Source organism: Tauraco erythrolophus, chromosome 10, assembly GCF_009769465.1.
Source record: "Tauraco erythrolophus isolate bTauEry1 chromosome 10, bTauEry1.pri, whole genome shotgun sequence".
NCBI lineage: Eukaryota > Metazoa > Chordata > Aves > Musophagiformes > Musophagidae > Tauraco > Tauraco erythrolophus.
The window spans coordinates 32843115-32861441 of record NC_141474.1 but is presented as its reverse complement, the minus strand read 5'-3'; the positions used below and the strand labels follow the sequence as shown (position 1 = coordinate 32861441).

General features: G+C 48.4%; 1 protein-coding gene across 1 annotated transcript in view; it reads left to right on the top strand.

Moving 5' to 3' along the window:
• The first annotated feature begins 1575 nt into the window (after window positions 1-1575).
• The window catches only part of DOCK7 (dedicator of cytokinesis 7), a 108652-nt gene continuing 91900 nt past the window's right edge, over window positions 1576-18327 (top strand). The window contains exons 1-2 of the mRNA XM_086617078.1: window positions 1576-1613; window positions 11682-11787. Of these exons, the coding sequence (XP_086473204.1) occupies window positions 1576-1613; window positions 11682-11787 (144 nt within the window). The remainder of the gene's footprint in view (window positions 1614-11681; window positions 11788-18327) is intronic.

The following is an 18327-nucleotide window of genomic DNA, read 5'->3' as shown; positions in this document are numbered from 1 at the left end:
AGGCAGTCATTCCAGAACAAAAGGCTTTGTCTTGGCAGACCTTGGTGGGATATTTTCTCCCCTCCCCTTGGAGAAGAGCAGCCCTTTCTCAAGTGGCACACAATAGGTCTTTGCTTTGCAGTATCTCCATCTGAGTGCACGTGTGCGCGTGCATCTGTGTAACGCATGATAGCACATTTCTGTAGCGGGGCCGCAATCCTTCCCACATGGGATTCGCTTTATATATGCACAGAGTCCGATTAACTCCAGTGGGATTACTCACACATGTATATATTTGCAGATTTCGGGGCCTGAGATCCCCTGTGCAAACACATACAAACAGAAAAGCAGAATAATTATGTGCAGCTGGAAATCGGTGGCTTCTGCTAGTGGAAAAACTGGTATACTCAGATTGCAGTCGCAACGTGCTGGAAACATTCACACAATGCAAACAGATGGAATCGGATGAATTAGCACTCGCTACTTTGGGACACTTCCTGGATTACTATTAATAGTTCTCTGGTTTAGATTAATGCACAGCATATGTCGCGTAGCATTGATTTTGAATTATCTGCTAGAATGTGTCCTAGGTTCAATCTTTTTTTCGAAGTCCCCAAATAGTCTTTTTTTAACTCCTCACCCTCTCTACCTCCTCCTCCCATTAGGATGGTCTCAAATACAGCGTATTTATGGAGAGACTGGTAGTAATGACCTGTTGGGATGGAAAGATGGTTGTTACGGTATTCCAGCCATCTTCTAAATCACCGTTAGGCAGGATTTTCAGCCTTTCTGAAGGACAGGTTGGCACTATACAGGGTATGATGGACCGAGAGCCCAGTCTCGTCCCTGCGGGCACATGCAGCATACGGTACTCAATGGCGTCCCTCGATGCCATGCTGGGTGCGGGTATGGGTGGCCAAGAGACCCAGCCATGCCATGCAGACCCTTGACAGCCCGGAGCTGCGGAGCAGCCCCGGTGAGGTGCTTCCAAGGGTTAGCACGTATCAGACCCCGGCAGCACTTCTGAGCTGGGGCCTCCGCTGCCCACACCTTCCAGTTGAACTCTGCAGGGGTGAGATGCTCGACACTGGGGTGAGATGCTGGGTGGTGTGAGCCGGCTGAAGAGCCATTTTCCCTAACCACGAGTGGATCTTCATTATTGCAAGCAATAACCCCGACCCGCTCCGTGTTTGAATGGGAATAAAGTGGCATCGCAGCAGTGAGGGCGAGCGGAACCCGGGGCGCGCTCAGTCTGCACCGGGGCGCGCTCGGCGAACGCTGTCCGAGCCCGGGGGGATGGAGGCCGGATCCATCCCGCACCGGCCGCCCCGGGGGCCGCGGGCCTGGCACCGGGGGTGTGCCAGGGACCGGGCACGGCCACTCCTCGCCGCGCCGCGGCCGCCCGCCCGCCCCGCCGTATGTCTGCGAAGAGCGGCCCCTACCCGGCGGGAGGGCGGAGGCGGGCGGGCGCGGCGAGCGCCGAGGGTGGGAGCTGGAGGCGGGTGCGCGCCTCCGCGGAGCATTACGGCGCCCATTCCCGGCTCCCCGGCTCCACCAGCGCCGAGGAGCGGCCGCGCGGAGCCCCGCAGCGCGGCCATGGCCGAGCGCCGCGCCTTCGCCCAGAAGATCAGCAGGTAGCGCGGCCGCGGAGCGGGCCGGGGAGGGCGCCCGGTCCCGAACCCGGATCCCGGCGTGGGGAGGGGCGCGCTGCCGGGCCCGGCTGGCGCCGAGCGCGGGGTCTGCCGCCGCCGCGCCCCTGCGGGGTGAACGGGCCGGGCGCGGCCCGCGGCTGCCCGCCGCCTTCCCGGCCTTCGGGCTGCGGGCCCGCCGGGCCGGGCCGAGCCGCACCGCACCGGGGCCGGGTCGCCGGGCCGGGCCTGCCGGCAGCAACCCCCGGCCGGGCCGCCGGGCAGCGTCCGCCCAGGCCGGCGCCGCGGGGCTGCGGTTCCCCCGTCTGCAACAAAGGGGTGGGGGGATGCGGCCGTGTGCGTGTCCGCCCCGCGCGGCGCCGCTTCCCTGGGGAACGGGGGGAGGAAAAGAAAGGAGGAAAGGAGCTGCTTGATCCAGCTCCCCGTGAACAAAGGCCGGCCGGGCGCATTGTGCAGCCCCCTCTCGCCGCACAATGGGCGGCCCAGCGCTCCCGGCAGCGCGGAGAGTGTTTTCCTGCCGGTGCGGGGGTGCCGGAGCCTCCCCCCGACCCCCGGCCCGTGGCGGCCCCGGTTGCGGCGCGCCGAGCCGGCCTTCCCCAGCTGCTTGCGGGGGGGCGGCCGGAGCCCGGTCCGGGCGCTGCGCCCCGTGCCTGGGAGCAGCAAACCTCGCTGCTCGCTTCCTTGCTGCCCGCAAAACGGAGAAGATATTTCCTTTCCTTTTGTGTGTGATCAGCGGCTGGTTAATGTTAGCGCAGCTCCTCGGGCATGCAGAGCTGTTTGAGGCTTACGGTGTTAAAGATCCCTGTGTTTTGTAAAGTTCGGGATTTGTTTGCTTGTTTTTCTTTGAAGAGGAATATTTATAGGAAATTACCTGCTAATACCAAGTTTCTGCAGATCTGTATTCCACGTTAGGCATGTAGTTCCAGGTGGGAACCACGTTTTTTCTGTTTGCAGGTCTGACAAGGTAGCTTTTGGTGACTGGTACCTCTCCTGGCTGTAACTAACAGCAGAGTGAAATTGGGAACCATCACTTTTGCTGGTGCTACTCAGGAGGCTCTGGACATTAGTGAAAGCAGCATCATTTTCATGCCATTGTGTGAGAAAACTGTAGGTACAAATCGTTGCTGTTAGGGAAGCTATGGTTGAGAAGGGTCATGGACAAAGAAAAAGGAGGTCGAAGGAGAAGGCTAGGTAGGAGAGAGAAGAGTGACATCAGTCCCACCCCATTCAGGATCTGAAGACAAGGTGAAAACGTTGCTTCTTTCTCACAGTTCTCTGCCAGCTTTGATGTGCACCAGCCAGGGGTTAATGTGACAGATCAAGGTCTCAGGAACTGAGAGGGCTGGATTTGCTGCCAGACCATTTTTCCTGGTTCTTGATTGTAGTCATAGAAATAGTCACATGTGAGACAAGTGCTAGAAGTAAGAGCGTAGGAGTTCTGCAGCCCTGGCAGGAGGTTAAATGAAATGGCCCCGGGGTGGCCACTGTGGGTGCTCGCGTTTGTGCCCGCATCAGGCGGCAGCACAGATGTGCCACCTTTGTGTACCTTTTGGTCTAATCTGCTCCATGTGTTTTCACACCAACCAGGTGGCAGCAGTATATGTGTGCAAGCAGAGGTGGTCTTTTTGACACCTCAAATTCAGTTGTGAAGTTTACTGTTCGTGCAGGCTGTGCCTGCAGAAGGACCCAGGTGGTCTACAATGAGGTCTTCTCCTCCTGGAGCAGGGCTGTTGTATCTCCAACTCGTTCTTTTACGCTTATTTGTAAGACTGCTGTATTTCTCACAGGGATTTCCCATACTGTAGTGTTGTCTTACGAGAAATCTAAAGTTCCTGGTTCATGGGCTGCCCACCCAGTGCGTATGAAGGTAAAAAACTTGTAGGCAAAAGAGGTGATGTACCTAGAGATGCCCAGACTGAGCCTTAGCCCTTCTCGAGCTGGCTCAGAATGTGCTCCTGCTGCGAATGTTGCTCCTTCAGAGGATGAGAGAGAGGTTCAAGCAAGCAGCGTACGGAAGTCCCAGGAGCTGTGTTGGTGATTGCTGGAAGCCCTCCCCAGTTCCATTGTTTAAACAAGAATAGATCATCACATTTTCACACTCTGCCCCCCGGTTTGGCTTACTCATCGAGGTAGACATAGCATTTGTCTTATTCACAGGAAATGGCCATGCTGCTCTTGGTTTGCCTGACAGCGTGTAATTCGGATGGGATGTAATTCAGATCCATGAAGGTAAATCGCTGTAAGGCCTACCTGCCAAACAGCCGCAAGCTTTCAAGCTGGTTATGACAGTAGTGGTACAAAAAGAAATGTGAGGTCGGCTGTTCTGTTTCTTAGGAAGACCACAGATGTGGTCTTCACAGCCCTGATTTACTGCCTGTGCGTTCTTCAGCCGGTGTGGTGCACCTCAAGGGTGTACACGGAACTCCAGTGCCAAGATTACTGCTGGAATCTTTAAATATTGGGGATAGCAGTTACCAGTGACTGCTACCGCAGTTTCAAAATATCTTTTTAAGACTGTCTGGTACAAGGTATCTTTCTGACTAGGTCATGCTGGGTTTTTGTTGGAAGGCTTTAAACTAGAACAGGTTTTTAGCCTGAACTTTGGCCATCACATGTACTTGCTAATTCTTCTTGACTCCGTCAGAAGAAACTCCTGAGTTAAACTTACTGTAGTGGGTTAATATTATCTGAAATCTTGCCTGAAATTGTTAATTTTTAATTGGAAATATGTTGGTAATATGTTTTTTTTTAATTAAACTGTATTGGAACATCCTTCTGCAGCATCATAATACTTCTGTAGCTGCATACATTCTGTTGTTTCCATCTCGGTGTAGGAACAGGTGTACTTCTATTTAGTGCCACCGTTCAGCTCACATGGTGTCTCGGGGACTAGAGGAGAGTCAGCAGAAGGCAGGATCCACTCCGGCAGAGATGAAGTTCACCCATTAAGATGTCTCAATAAAAACCAAACAGTCAATACGTTATTCTTGAAGAACCAGCTAAGCTCTCAGCAGGGCTGGGTGTTCAGTACCCACCACGCCGAGTGCCGTGCCAGGCCCCTCTGGGGTTGTGCTGCACTGTCCCCACCAAGCCCTCACCCCTTCGCCTGTGTGTGCCTCAGATTCCCAGTTGCCTTGTTCCAGTACGTTTTTTTGGGTACGGGGCAGCTTGGCTGAGAAATGGGACGTGGAAGCCCTGCTGCCGAAAAGGTCAATTCTGAGTTCCTGAATGTCCCAGTAATTGAAGTGTGTTGTGTCCCAGCACTCCAGGCTTTCCAGGGCCAGGCAGAGGAGAAGGGATGCTGAATTTTTAGTGTTCAAATACAGAAAAAGAAAAAATCGCCTTTTAAATATCACGCAAAGTACACAGTTCAGGCAAGCTCATGTAGTGTTTCACGCAAGTCCCTGTCTCAGTGCCTTGTTATTGCCCTTGGACCATCTGGAGATCATGCTATCTAGGGAATCCAGAACTGCCTCTTTGATCAGACCATCACCATTTTGAAAGTGTCATTCCTTGGAAAGAGTTTTGCTCTTCCTTTGCTGCTCCCACAGTTAGAGGATCTTCTGACTTGGAATAACATACCTGCCTTACCTTCTGTTTTGCTCTGCATTTCAACCTCATACAAAGCCCAGAGTGTGATTTTTACTACTAATCTTTATCCTCTTGCTGAGAATTTCCGGTTTTCCTGTCCCCAGCTCTTGATGGAGCCTGGAGAAAATTGTTTTCACCCTCCTTCACCTTCATACTCCTTTCACACCTCCCAGCTTCTGAGGTGTTTCCGTGTGAGCAGGAACCTCGTGGTGCCATGAGGCTGCTCTCTAGGGTGGGCTGAGGGTTCTTTCTGGCTGAAAGGGAGTGACCCTGCTTTCAGGCATTCAGTGACTTGGAAATTCCCCATCATCCACGTTGTATATGGACAGATTTCTGGAGTAGTCACAGCTTGTTGTCTTTATGGTTTTGAATTGAGGGGAAAACACTTCTGTTACATTCAGAGCTAGCATCTTATTTCTGCTGAAGCTCCCTTTACACTGATGGGGTGCTGTAAAAGGTGGCTTGGGAAGACTGAATTTACATTTGTGTTCATGTAGAGCCCTTTTACATTGCCTGAACGGTCTTTCTGGGAGACTGACAGCAGCTTTTGCCCTGCCTTGGGGTGAACAGGGATGGTGTGAAACCTGCACCCACTGAAACCGATAGCAAAGCTGTCCCTGCCTTCCACAAACACCAGATCAGTCCAGAAGCGTGGTGTTTGCAGCAGGATAGTCATTGCAGTTCATTCTCTTCCACATCCAGATGCCCACTTGTGTTGTCAAAACACTATCATGGATAACTGAAAGTATTTTTAACAGAAACTTCAGAGCAGCTTTTTCCTGTTCTCCAAAAGTCGCGTTGTCTGCCCTTGTTCAGCCGTTGCGGATGTCTCGTGCCGGAGTCGGCACTGCTCTGGGAAGCCCGAGAAAATCTGTGAGTGCCCAAAGCAGGGAGAAGGCAGGAGAACATCATCTCTAGGGCTCCGCTGCAAAGCTGCTTCTTCGTGCAAAGCTTCCTCATTTGATTGTTTTTTTTTACCATGAAATGTGACTTCAGTCTCTCCTGAAGAATCCAGCCCTGTGGTGATTTCCACAGTAAGGTATCTTGGGAGCTCATTCCCTTCGCTGCAGCCCGAGGAGGATGCTTTCAGCCCTAATAATAAAATGTTATCAGAAGAGCACCACAGGCAGTGTTGGATGGTGTTTTCTGTTTGGATCAATGCTAAGGAAAAAGGTAACACGTTGTTGCTCATCTTCTGCATTGATTTAAGAACCCACACTTACCCTGCAGCAGCCAAGATCAGTCTGGGTATTCATGGAATCATAGAATCATCTGGTTGGAAGAGACCTTCAAGATCATCGAGTCCAACCATTCACCCTGCACTGTCAGGGTCCCTAAACCATATTGCTGAACACCAAATCCACACGGTCTTTAAACACCTCCAGGGATGGGGACTCCACCACCTCCCTGGGAAGCCTGTTCCAATACTTCACAACCCTCTCTGTAAAGAAATTCTTCCTGATATCTAACCTAAATTTCCCCTGGTGCAACTTGAGGCCGTTCCCTCGTCCTGTCAGCTTCGGGTTCTAAATCCAACCCATTTCACTCAGAGGGGACGGAGTTCGTTCCAAAGGAAACAGGACTTCAGATTTACGAGGAAGGCTGCATCCAGGGCACGGCTGAACTGGCAGGGTGGCTCAAGGCCAGAGCTCCCCCTCCAGCAGGTTCCCTCATCCGCCTTGCCAGGTACCTAGTGACTCACACTGTGGTTCCAGCCTGCGTGGAGCGGTCTCTTCCACAAACAGGAGAGCCCAGGTGGAGCACGTAGGGACAGAGGCACAGGTCATCTCAACTGCAGCAGCAAGAGGGACGCAACCAGCCAGTGCCACTCAGCTTGGGAACTCAAACTCCAGCATGGCGACTGAAGCAGGATAGATGCCTCCAGCCGTATGCGGAGTTGCACGCGCGTGAGCTGGCTGAGCAAAGGGGGATGCTTTCACTTTAAAAAGTGAACTATGTAAATACAGTTTTCTCTGCTGCTGAGAGAGAACAAGCAGCTTTGCTGTGGATTGGCGCAGATGCCTCACTGTACCAGGCTGTCTTTCTCAAGAGGCAGAGGCTTACTGAATGTAGAGTCACTGCACGTGACACTCGGGATGAAGAACAGGCAGGAGTAACAGTTTTGTAATTAGTGGGATGGGGAAAACCAGTTTGCTTTGCTCTTTCAAAATGGGGAGGGCTATGGAAAAGAGAGACTTCCTCAAATCACTGCAGCAGATGGTCTAGGGGACCGTATCCTGACCCACCTCTTCTGTGGAGTTCTCAGCCTTGCTTGGCATAACTGGGCAGGTCTTGGTGAGCCTGTTCGTGGGAAGGCAAAAAGAAGAACTGAATTTCCACTATGCTGCTTAAGCTTTAAAAAAGAAAAAAAAAGGAGCAATTTTTCGTTTTGACGGGGTCAGCCACGTAGAAACAGAAATGATTTTTGTTTGTAGTAAAGAAACATGGAAGTGCAAACAAATGGTTTCATTTTGTTATTTACAGCCCAGAGTATTTTGAGAATGACCAGTCTTGTTTTGCTTTAGAAGCCAGTTCCAAGGGGATTTTTTTTTCCTCTCCTTTGTCTTTTTTTCTTTTTTTTTTTCTGTATGAACCACATGCACACACAATAATTAACCAGTGAAGAAGGTCAGAAAGGAAGTGACTCTGGAAGATTTACTTTAAACATCAGCATTCATGAGGCTGTGGGCTGTAATTAACTGGAATGTTTGTCTAAGGATCCCAGGTTACATGTTGAATATAAGATAGTTATTAAAGAGGCAGTTTTTTATTTGCCCTTCTAATTATCAAGAGCTTTAATGGCTCGTCTGTTCTGCCAGATGGATTTTTTTTTTTTTTTCATTTGGAGACTATTTTAAGATTTATTTCTCTCTTCTGCTTGGGTTTGATGTTATACACTTTTTAACCTAAGTTGGTTTATGAAGCGTAGCTTCTAGTTAGGAATAGTGTTCAGAGTTATAATATAACATGAACTTAACTCGTCATGAATAGATGGCATTTGTCATGGACAAACGGCTTTTGGAAATGGAGGAGGAGAAGGCAAGTGTATTATCAGTTTTAGGGAAACTGTGAACCTCTATGATGAGGCAGTGAGAAAACAGTCCTGAAAGTAATCAACTGAGGTGTTTTCTCAATAGGAAAATGCTCTTTTGGTTCTACAAAGCCCTGGTCAGGCCTTATCTGGAGTGAGTGATCGGGATGAAACAGTGTTTTAAAAGGCGTGATTGCCAACTGGAACAAATGTGGAGAAGAGCCATCAGGGTGGTCAAGAGCAGAAAGCCTGTTGCAGGATCTGACCTTACTTAGCTTTGCAGAAGGAAGGCTGGGAAGGGATACAACTCCTTGTCTGGAATACCTTGCAAGTAGGAAGGAGTGGGAGGGAAGCTGTTGAACCTAACTGATGAGGTTGGCACAAAACTAAGCAGGTATAGATTACCCCTAAATACACTTGGTGATGAGATTACATTAGAAGATGTTTTCTAAATGTCAGAAGCATGACGCTTTCCAGTAGGGGAAATGGTGTTTGATAGATTTGTGAATGCAGTGATACAGAAAGGAAGCCAACCAGAGCTGTGGATTAGACTGCAGGCTTGGAGTGAGTAGTAGTAACTCCTGCAGGCTCCACTCGGGAATTTTGATGTTTAGGCAGTAGCCAGTTTCTTCACGTGGGGAGAGGTTTGATTGGTAATTGTGAAAGCTAGGGAGGTAGGATCACTTAAGACTTGAAAGTAGTCATGGTGTCTTGGCCAAACCGATTGGAGGCTGTTCAGTTCTGACTTTCTGTGATCATGCTTCAGGGCAATTTTCCATATCCAGTGAGGTTATTAATGGGGCAGCAACATGGAGCAGCCGTCAACGTACGGCGCACGGTCAGAAGCTGTGCTGATCAGTGCCACCCTTTTGTTTTACCATGATTCTTCCCCTGTTGCATCCAATGACCTATTCAGCGGGGATGATGTTGGGCAGTGTGATGGCATCCACGCAGACTGATAGTGCCCCCGAGCGATGCCGTAACTGCAGCCAAGCCTGCTTCTGCTTCAGGTTGGGTAAGGCGCAGTCGTAGGCCGACACGTAGAAGAAGAAAGGACTGAGAACCCCTCTGGAGTCCATCACACGGCGTGTCGCAGGTTCGTAAGGAGCTGCTGCACGCAGGAGGAGCAGCGCCGAGTAACGTGGCTCGGCATCGGCTGTGGTTTGACAGCTGAGGACAGGTTTCCTCCTGTGCTATACTTTCCGTCTGTAAACAGTGTATATTTCTTGAAAACGGGGAAAGATTTTTAGTTATTCCTCTGTTGTGCTGGATGGTGAAATGTGGGTTCTGATTTTTCCTGGCAGCCGTGCAGTGAAGGCTCTCTTTTGCGTATCATCGGGAACTACACGAAACACGCACCGAGTAGGAGATTGGGCTTAAAGCAGAGATCCTCTGCAGCCCGAGGGCAAGCTTTTAAATCCTGTCCACCACAGATGCGGAGTGTTTTCCATGCCAAGCAGCCGTTCTAATACATTCCAAATTTTCCTATGGATGCTAGCAGCATGCGTGGTTTGTTCTCATGTGTGTGCGTCTGCGAGTGTACGTGTGCAGGTGGTGGGAGAGGAGAAGAAGGTTTTTCCGAGGGCAATCAGACAGCCTGAACATTGTCTGTCCCCAGCAGGAGCTGCTTGGTCTGCTTTCAGAAGCCACCCTCCAGAAGTGAAAACATAGTCTCCTGTGGATAAAGGCAAACATGAAGCAAATGACTTCTTGCAGCCAGAATGCATAAAATGTTTTTTCCCTTCTGCAGTCCACTTTTTAAAAAGACAAAATAATGCTTCCTTTAGCTAATCTTACTCCCATCCTGTGGCCTGAGGAAACATCTGCTCTCCATGGTAGGCTTGGTTGTCCCAGCTAGTTCCCTTTTAGAGTTCCCTTCTCTTCCATTGACATCGGTTGCCTCCACCTGCCCTCGTTCCTGCCCACCAGCATTCCCTGCCACAGCAGCCCCGAAGCCAGGAGCCCAAGGTTTTGCTCAGAGGAGGTTTAACCATCTCGACAGGGTTTTAGCAGCTCGTTCACCATGCTGATACACAGCACGTTCCTCCGAGTGAAGTCGGGAGCGGGTCTGTTAGCCGTGATGCTGTTCCCACAAAGATCGCTGATACAGCAGAAAAAAAATCACCTGTGTCCTTGCAGCCTCTTCGTCTGTTTTGTGCACTGGTTAGCATCTCTTTGGAGCTGGGACTTTGTCCTGCGAGACGAAGCGGACCGCAGTGCTGCGATGTGGTTCATGACATTTGGGAGCGTGTTTGTCGCTCATAAATTGGTTATGGACTCCTGGAGACGAGCGCTCTTGTGTCGGTGAGGTTCTGTAGACCAGGGCTAGACAGGAGCTTTTCAGCAGAATGTTTTTTTGTGGAAAGAATCTGGGCTTTTGGTTTGGTTTTGAAACAAAACTCAGAAACTTGGCTGTCCCACTTCTACCGCCGAGGTGAGCTGCTGCGTATTGCCAGGTTACAGGAGGGAGCACTTGACCTGTGGCTGTTTGCTCAGGCAGTCCTTGACTATTGAGATGTCCCTCTCCGATGTGCTCTCCTGCTGCTGAGACGTTCCCTTGATGGGTTTTCCCAACTGTTGTGTTTTCAGGCTTACCAGTGACAACGTGGCTTATTGGGGGAGAACAGAAAACACTAGAGAGGCACAGTGTGGGTTTTACCCTCCAGGCATGGAAGGATTGATCTGTGTTTTTCCCTCCTGCTGAGAAAAGTTGCCCAGTGGTGGGATTTCTCTCTGGGAGAGACAATATGGCATGGTGCCCTGCTAGCCGGTGCATGGCATGTCCCTTCTGTTCGTCACTGTAGTCCCACCGCTACCTTTCCTATGTGAAAGGGGAAACAGTTTTTTGTTCCGCCCTGGTCGGTTGTTTTCCGTGTGTTGTTCCCCAGACATTTCAGCCCACCCAACGTGGGACTGCTTTTCTGCTCCGAGCTGGGTGTTGAAGTGGTTGGATATTGGGTGGAAAGTGGCTGCTGGTCCTTATCTCTGTGACTGCGAACCCCCAAAATAGGTAAGGGATGGAAATGAGAGAGCAGAGCACACAAGCAGGTGTGTGACCAGGCTTGGAACTGCCGAGGGGTGCCGAGAGTGGTGGAGGAGAGCTTTCCTTGGTAGGAACTGGAAAGAGCCTGCTGGGAACGAGTTTATTTGTGCTCAGTGTCACATGTGTTTTATTGCCACAGATGTGCAGCTCACAAAAGGAAAAAGGATGTAATTGCTGTTAAGAACGTGTATGTGCAGCCTTGTGAGAATTTTGTGATTCTCCAGGAATTTAATACATGAGGACTGTTCTCACCGGCCGGTGACACTCGCATTCCGACCAGCGCGCTAAGTATTTTGGTTTCGTTCCAACGGCGGTGTAAAATGTATTTGATACATCATCTTCGTTGTAATTCTTTTACAGAGATAATGTTGTCCCTGTCTCGTTTCAGAACTGTAGCTGCTGAAGTCAGGAAGCAGATCTCAGGGCAGTATGGAGGGTCCCCCCAGCTTCTCAAAAACCTCAATATTGGAGGCAGCGTCTCTCATCACACAACAGTAAGTAATGCTTGGAACGTGGAAGCCTGAAGAAGGTGTGCGTAGTTATTTGGATTACCTTTTGGAAAGAAGTTGCAGTGCTGACAGGTTGTTGACCTAAATGACCCTGATAACATTGAGGAAAATAATTCCATGCAAAACTCGCTAATTTTGGAAATATCTATCTTGCAAATCAGTTGGGGTGGCTGGTAATTTGTGTTTCTGCAGAATCTTGGTAGGACAAGGGGCTCCCTTGACGAGACGTCAGTTGTTTTATCCCAGAACAGCCTGGACTGGGCATTAAATTCCACGTGCATGTGTGGTTCTCTCTACGAAGAGCTCTTTGCAAGCTCATACACTCCAGGTAGCTGTTTTCTTGTGTTTCTTGTCCCTCTTGAGAGTGGGACCACAGTGGCTCATTCACTCTTCAGAGGTATTTTGAATGTAATTGTGAAACTCGAATGTCATTGTTCCTCAGGAATGTATATTTATTTACAAGTTTACTGTCCTCTTTCAAGAGTGGCTGAAATGTAGGCCACGTTGTCAGAATCACCCTTTCCGAGGTCAGATTCTCTTGCATGGCCTACCAGTAACCTTCAAAACTTATTCAGTGTGTCGTAAAAATGTCAAAATTTCAGCAAACTTTTTTCAGGCTGGAACTGTATTTTTGGAAGTGTTCCTTTGATTTGGGTTGTTGCTTCGGGTCATAGCAGTTTCTTTTGCAGCAGACAACATACAAAACAAATATTATAGCATCTTGTTTTCTTCAAAGAGGGTTGATTAGGTCAGGCAGTACTGGAAACGTGACCTGAATTTGATCGTACGAGTGTTCTGAGGTTACAAGAGTTATTCTCGTTTTGGAGTAGGGTCCTCTAGAGTTTCCTCAGTTCATGTACTGCTCTGTGTCCGATGTAATGCATTAAAGCTTTCTCAGACAGAGCACAAATGCGTCCTTGGAGCTAGTATCATCTCAAAAGGGATCTCCAAGACTCATTTGACCCCTAGCTTAGAAGAATGACTTTGCTGCAGGCTGAAAGTTCATCCTTAAGGAGATCCAGCTGTGGCTTGGACTCACCGGGGAATGAAGAGGGCTGGAATTCCTCTTGTTTCCCTCTGCATCATGTGTGAGTACGAGGAGACCAGAAGGCTGGCTTTGTCAGCTGTGTGCCCAGCCTTAATGGGAGTGAGCAGGAAGGAGGAAGGGTTAACGAGAGCGGTGTGTCCAGGGCTAATGCTTTATCGAAGCAATCTCTCTAGGGGTGTGGAATGATAATGCAAAGCCCTGACTTGGCAGTTCTGTATGGTCTTTTGCATAATTCAGTATTAGGCAATAGGGAGGGACCCCTGCTATTAGCAGTACACTGGATGGAGCACTCAGGGTCATTGAATCCGCTTCCCTGCAGCAATGGATAGCTGAGGAATAGAGCCTGCTTTTGAAGGACCCGTTGGATGTCCATCCCACAAGCTTCTGTGCCTCGTTTGTCTCACATGTGGTTTCATCTTGGAACAACTTGACTGAATTGCCTTTCTACTCCCCATTGCTTTCATAAAGCAAGATCTCTTCTGTGTACCTCTTCGAGCTGTTCCTCAGCCAGCCATATTTTTGATATCTGTTTTTGCTTGTATTGCCTCCTTTGAATTGTCTTTTCCACTTCTTCCTATGAAGACAGGCTGAGAGAGTTGGGGTTGTTCAGCCTGGAGAAGAGAAGGCTCGGGGGAGACCTTCTAGCAGCCTTCCAGTACCTAAAGGGGCTACAAGAAAGCTGGAGAGGGACTTTTTAGAAGAGTGTATAGTGAGAGGACAAGGGGCAGTGGATTTAAACTGAAAGAGGGGAGATTTAGATTAGATATAAGGAAGAAGTTTTTCACTCTGAGGGTGGTGAGACACTGGACCAAGTTGCTCAGGGAAGTTGTAGATGCCCCATCCCTGGAAGTGTTCAAGGTCAGGCTGGATGAGGCTTTGAGCAACCTGGTGTAGTGGAGGGTTTCCCTGCCCATGGCAGGGGGGTTGGAACTAGATGATCTTGAAGGTCCCTTCCAACCCAAACCATTCTCTGATTCTATGGTTCTTCCTATTTCTAAGGTTTTTCCATTCTGCCATCATCAAACGTGTGTGCTCAAAGCTTCAGTCCTGTTGATCTTCACATGTAATTCTTAATGCAGGATCAGATTTGTTGGTCACAGTATTGTCAGCCCTGTCTTCAGTTCTAGTATCATTATCCTGTTGCTGTTGTGTTTTCTACTAAATATATGCAAGAATCTGTAAAAATCCTGGAAAAGGTCATGCTAACTGGAAGCAGGCTCGGAGCCTTTCCTCTCAAACTGCATTGTGTGATGGTTGATGTGATAAGCTCCTAGTTTGTCATATTAAATTCTGTGCTGAGCAGAGATGCTCTTCAGAAGCATGATTAACATGGAGCGATAGTTTGTAGGAGATGGTCTGCAGGAAAAGTATATTTAGTTAAGTCATGAGTCTGTGTCCTGAGGCTGCATAATATGACAGAGGTTCACTTGTGCTGAATTTTGGGTTAATTTCTCTCCCTTAGGCATCCATCAGAATCTGCTGTGCCTCCCTGTCCTGATTTGATGACAAACATTATGCAGAGAGAAAGCATTACTGCTCTGAATAGCTGTTTGCTCTGGAAAAGTTCAAAAGTTTGTGTGTCATTACACTTTTACAGAGAAGAAGTAGAAGGTCCTGAACCTGCCTTGCAGTATTACGTAGCCACACGGGTTTAAAAGCCTAGAGTAGGGCACATAGTGTGGGATTAAATAGAAAATTGATGCTAAAATGTATGGATATTTTAATAATGCCATGTGATTTGGTTTCATGTGAGTATCTCATAGATATAGATGTAAGGAAGAAATTCTTCCCTCTGAGGGTGGTGAGACACTGGCACAGGTTGCCCAGAGAAGCTGTGGCTGCCCCATCCGTGGAAGTGTTCAAGGCCAGGTTGGATGGGGCTTTGAGCAACCTGGTGCAGTGGAGGGTGTCCCTGCCCATGGCAGGGGGGTTGGAACTGGATGATCTGTGAGGTCCCTTCCAACCCAAACCATTCTGTGATTCTAGGATTCTATGAGTCTGTCTCCACAGTGGCAGCAAGTTGCACTGTTGAGTGTGCAGCACAGAACTGGAGGACTTCTAGTGCTAATGCAGATGTGATCTTCCCTATCCAGTGCATCTTGCTCATCGTGTTGAGCACTTCCATAGGTAGTTATGATCAGGTCAGCACTCATTCTCTGTCGACAGTTGCCAACAGTTGCTGCTTATAGTGATTCATCTGAGAGTCCTACCCCACGCAGTCCTATGGAGACATTTTTTCTGGAGAAGTGTGTGCTTTTGTGAATGAAGGGCCCTCAGCTCAGCCCTTGGTTGGGCCTTTTGTTTCTTGTTGGCTGAAGCCAGCACAGGGACTTTTCACACTCGACAGGCTTGCTTGTGGTTGAACCTGGGATAAATGCAAAAACCTGTCAGCTGGATTTTAACAAGTCCCTTCCCTTTTGCTTCACGAGCAGCAGACGAAATGCTGCCAGAATGGTTTCTAATTTAGTATCTGGTAGAGCTGGGGAGAAGACACTGCTTTGAAATGACTGTACAGGAGCTTGCAGTTTATTATTGTCAGCCTCCACCCTTCTGCCACGTTAGGAGCAGCTGATTTTAGCTGCACATTCATCAAACCACAGAGAGAGGTCCGAAGCCTTCAGAGGCTTTTCCTGTGTAACCTAATGTGCCGAACGGAGACTCCTGCAGGATGCAGTCCTGGCAGCACTGAGCTCTTATTTTTCAAACCCAGAACAGAACGCACTGACAATTTGTTGCTGAGAAACAGGAGCTGGTAAGGTCTTGGAGTTAGATAAAGCAGATTTTATTTTTTGGAATTACTTTTGCAAGTCTCTCGAAGTCCACTGGTAAATCGAGCGTGCGTTTGCCCCTTGCTGTTGGCGTTCTGCGTTGTGAGCCACGAGCTGTGCTCATCCTCGGGGCATCGAGGGGTTCAGTGTTCCCTCGTGGGAGCTGGGGCTTCTCACCACGAACTCACGGCTTGAATGCATGAAAGCACGGAGCTCACGCTTCCTTTCAAAGAATTCCCCAGCATCTTGCAGCGTGGGGCGTTTGCTGTGTTTATTTGATGAACTGGACTGTTTACTATGGGCTGTTATAATCCCTCGTGACTAACCACTTTCTTTTCTTTCCAAGTTTATTTTTCCTGTTGAGCAACTCCGTGTGTTATGGTGCTCGTTAACTCTGCCTGCTCACCCTCTCTTGCACCGGTCGTTTCTGCTCGTTGCTGCGTGCTGCAGCGTGGCAGAGGCCTGGTTCCTCTCTCCGGATTTCTGCCGTAGTTTCACCTGGATGAAGCTGGATTGCGGATTGTCAGAGATTAGCATGAGTTACTGCTGAAGTGACCCAAAGCTTTCTCTGCATGTCGGTGCACATGCCTCAGTTTGCTGTTTCGTGGCTGCTTTCTGTGCTGCTTTGGTGTAAGAAGAGCAGAGTTTTGGTTTGTGTCTGCAAATGGGCTCGTCGTCTGTTTTTTTTCCCCTGTGTGTGCTGTCCTTTTCTGATGGGCAGATGATGTTATCAAAGGGCAGAAAATAATCACCAGGTATCCGGACCTCTCTTCAATTGTAGGCTGGCTGTTGGTGTGTCTTGTTCTACGTTCAGCGACTTTTGTTGCTTAATGATATTTATATTTTTTAAATTAGATAAAGACTTATAAAATCTTGGATTTCTGAATATTTCACTTTTGTGTGTGCTAAAGATAGTTGTTGAAATGGTCTTGGGTGTTGTCCAAAACTTGATTTTTTTTTTTTTTTTTCCAAAGAAAAGAAAATTGTCTTAATTATTTTAAGTCTTGAGAGGTATATTTTCATTAGCAGAGCAGTATTTCACAGAAACTGCAAATAAGCAGAATGAATGTATACAGTTTTTTTTTTTTTTTTACAGAAAAATCACAGCTGTTTCCAAAGGATCAGGGGTAATATTTCCTGTCTGTTGGTGTATGTTACAGCATAGACGAATGCTAGTATGAGGAGGAACACTTTTATAAGAGATGCTAATTAGTCTGGGAATAAAGGGGTCTGGATTCTTGGACATGATGTGATCTGACCATGTCTGCTCTCAGCACTCCATTTTCTCCATGTAAAATAAAGGTGCTGACATGAGCATATCTTTGTGAAGCACTGCTGGGTTTATCGGCATTATCTGGGCTAATTGGAGCTTTGTTCCGGATTTATTGGATGTTAGACTTTGGTTGTGTATTCAGAGATAGTATCTAATTATTCAATAAGAGAATATAGGTTCCTTTGTGTATTTTCATAGTTTATGTTAGCATCATTTAAAAGAAGAAGAAAAGATAATTTGTGCAAATGAATGGAAAACACTGCAAGGGAAAACATGACAGTATCCTACGTGGCATGGAAAAGGGCGTTTTGAAGCGTTCAAAGCCAAGTAGTTTTATCACCAAAATCACTAAAATGAAAAGGAAAATGAGCCAAGTCTTAATGCTCTCTCAAAGCTGATTAAGGCTTCATAGTGACTCTCATTATATGTATTTCCTGGAGATTTTGCCCTGCCTTGCTGAATGGTCTGTCCTCATCGGATGGGGGAGGATGGGAGAGGCATCCACATCCTCTTCCCTGCCTCCTCCCATTAGGGATTACTCACAGTTAACTCTGCTCTGGTGCAGGCGCTTTCTTTAGTAAATTAAAACTGCTACATATTTTTTCTAAAACGAGTAGCGAGCCCTGTTGCAGAGGTCATGAGCATTTTATATATGAAGTTGGTGAGTCTGGTATCCATTGAAATGCTGCTGAGTCTCATTGATCTGCAATAACTTTGCAGAGATAGCAGAGATAACTAATCTTAACTAAATGTTATTATACTGAGTAAATTCAGTTACTTAAATGAAGCATTCATGACAGGCCTGTTAATAAATAATCTAAAAATGCTGTTAAATCCTACTCTTTGTTTATTAACGTTAGTTGTGACACATCTTTTTTAGGAGAAAAATGCATAAACAAACTGACGTTGAGTAGAAATGCTGCTAATACCCTAAACTGCAAAAAATTCTTAATATTGGATTCAAATTGCGATGTCAAAATTTTCAGCCTGGGTCCCTGTTGATCTGCTAACAGTCTTTCACGCCAGTGCTGCCACAGTCCCAGCAAGCACCAGTGGACTGGAAGACTGATGCTTCATGATGCTAAATTACAGCTGCTTTCTCTTTCTCAGCTATCTTGCTGCTGCTTGCCCGTGAAGGCTCCGGAGAGCTGGCGGAGCGTGCTTTAGTGCCGGCTGTGAGTCCGTGAAGGAGTAAGCCTTAATTTGAATGAGATCCATGTCTCTGTTATCTGGGCTGGCAGGGCTGGGGGATGCACCCAGGCTTTGCACCAGGCTGTGCAGGGCACTCCAGCGGCTCTGCAGAGCCAGCTCTGAACAGCAGGCGACAGGACTCGAGGATGGAGGGTCCACTGTGGTCCCTGGAGTTTCGGGTGATGGGCTGAGCCTTGCTCCGTGGCGGCTGTGCCGCTGCAGGGTGAGCTGGGTGCTGGGGCTCG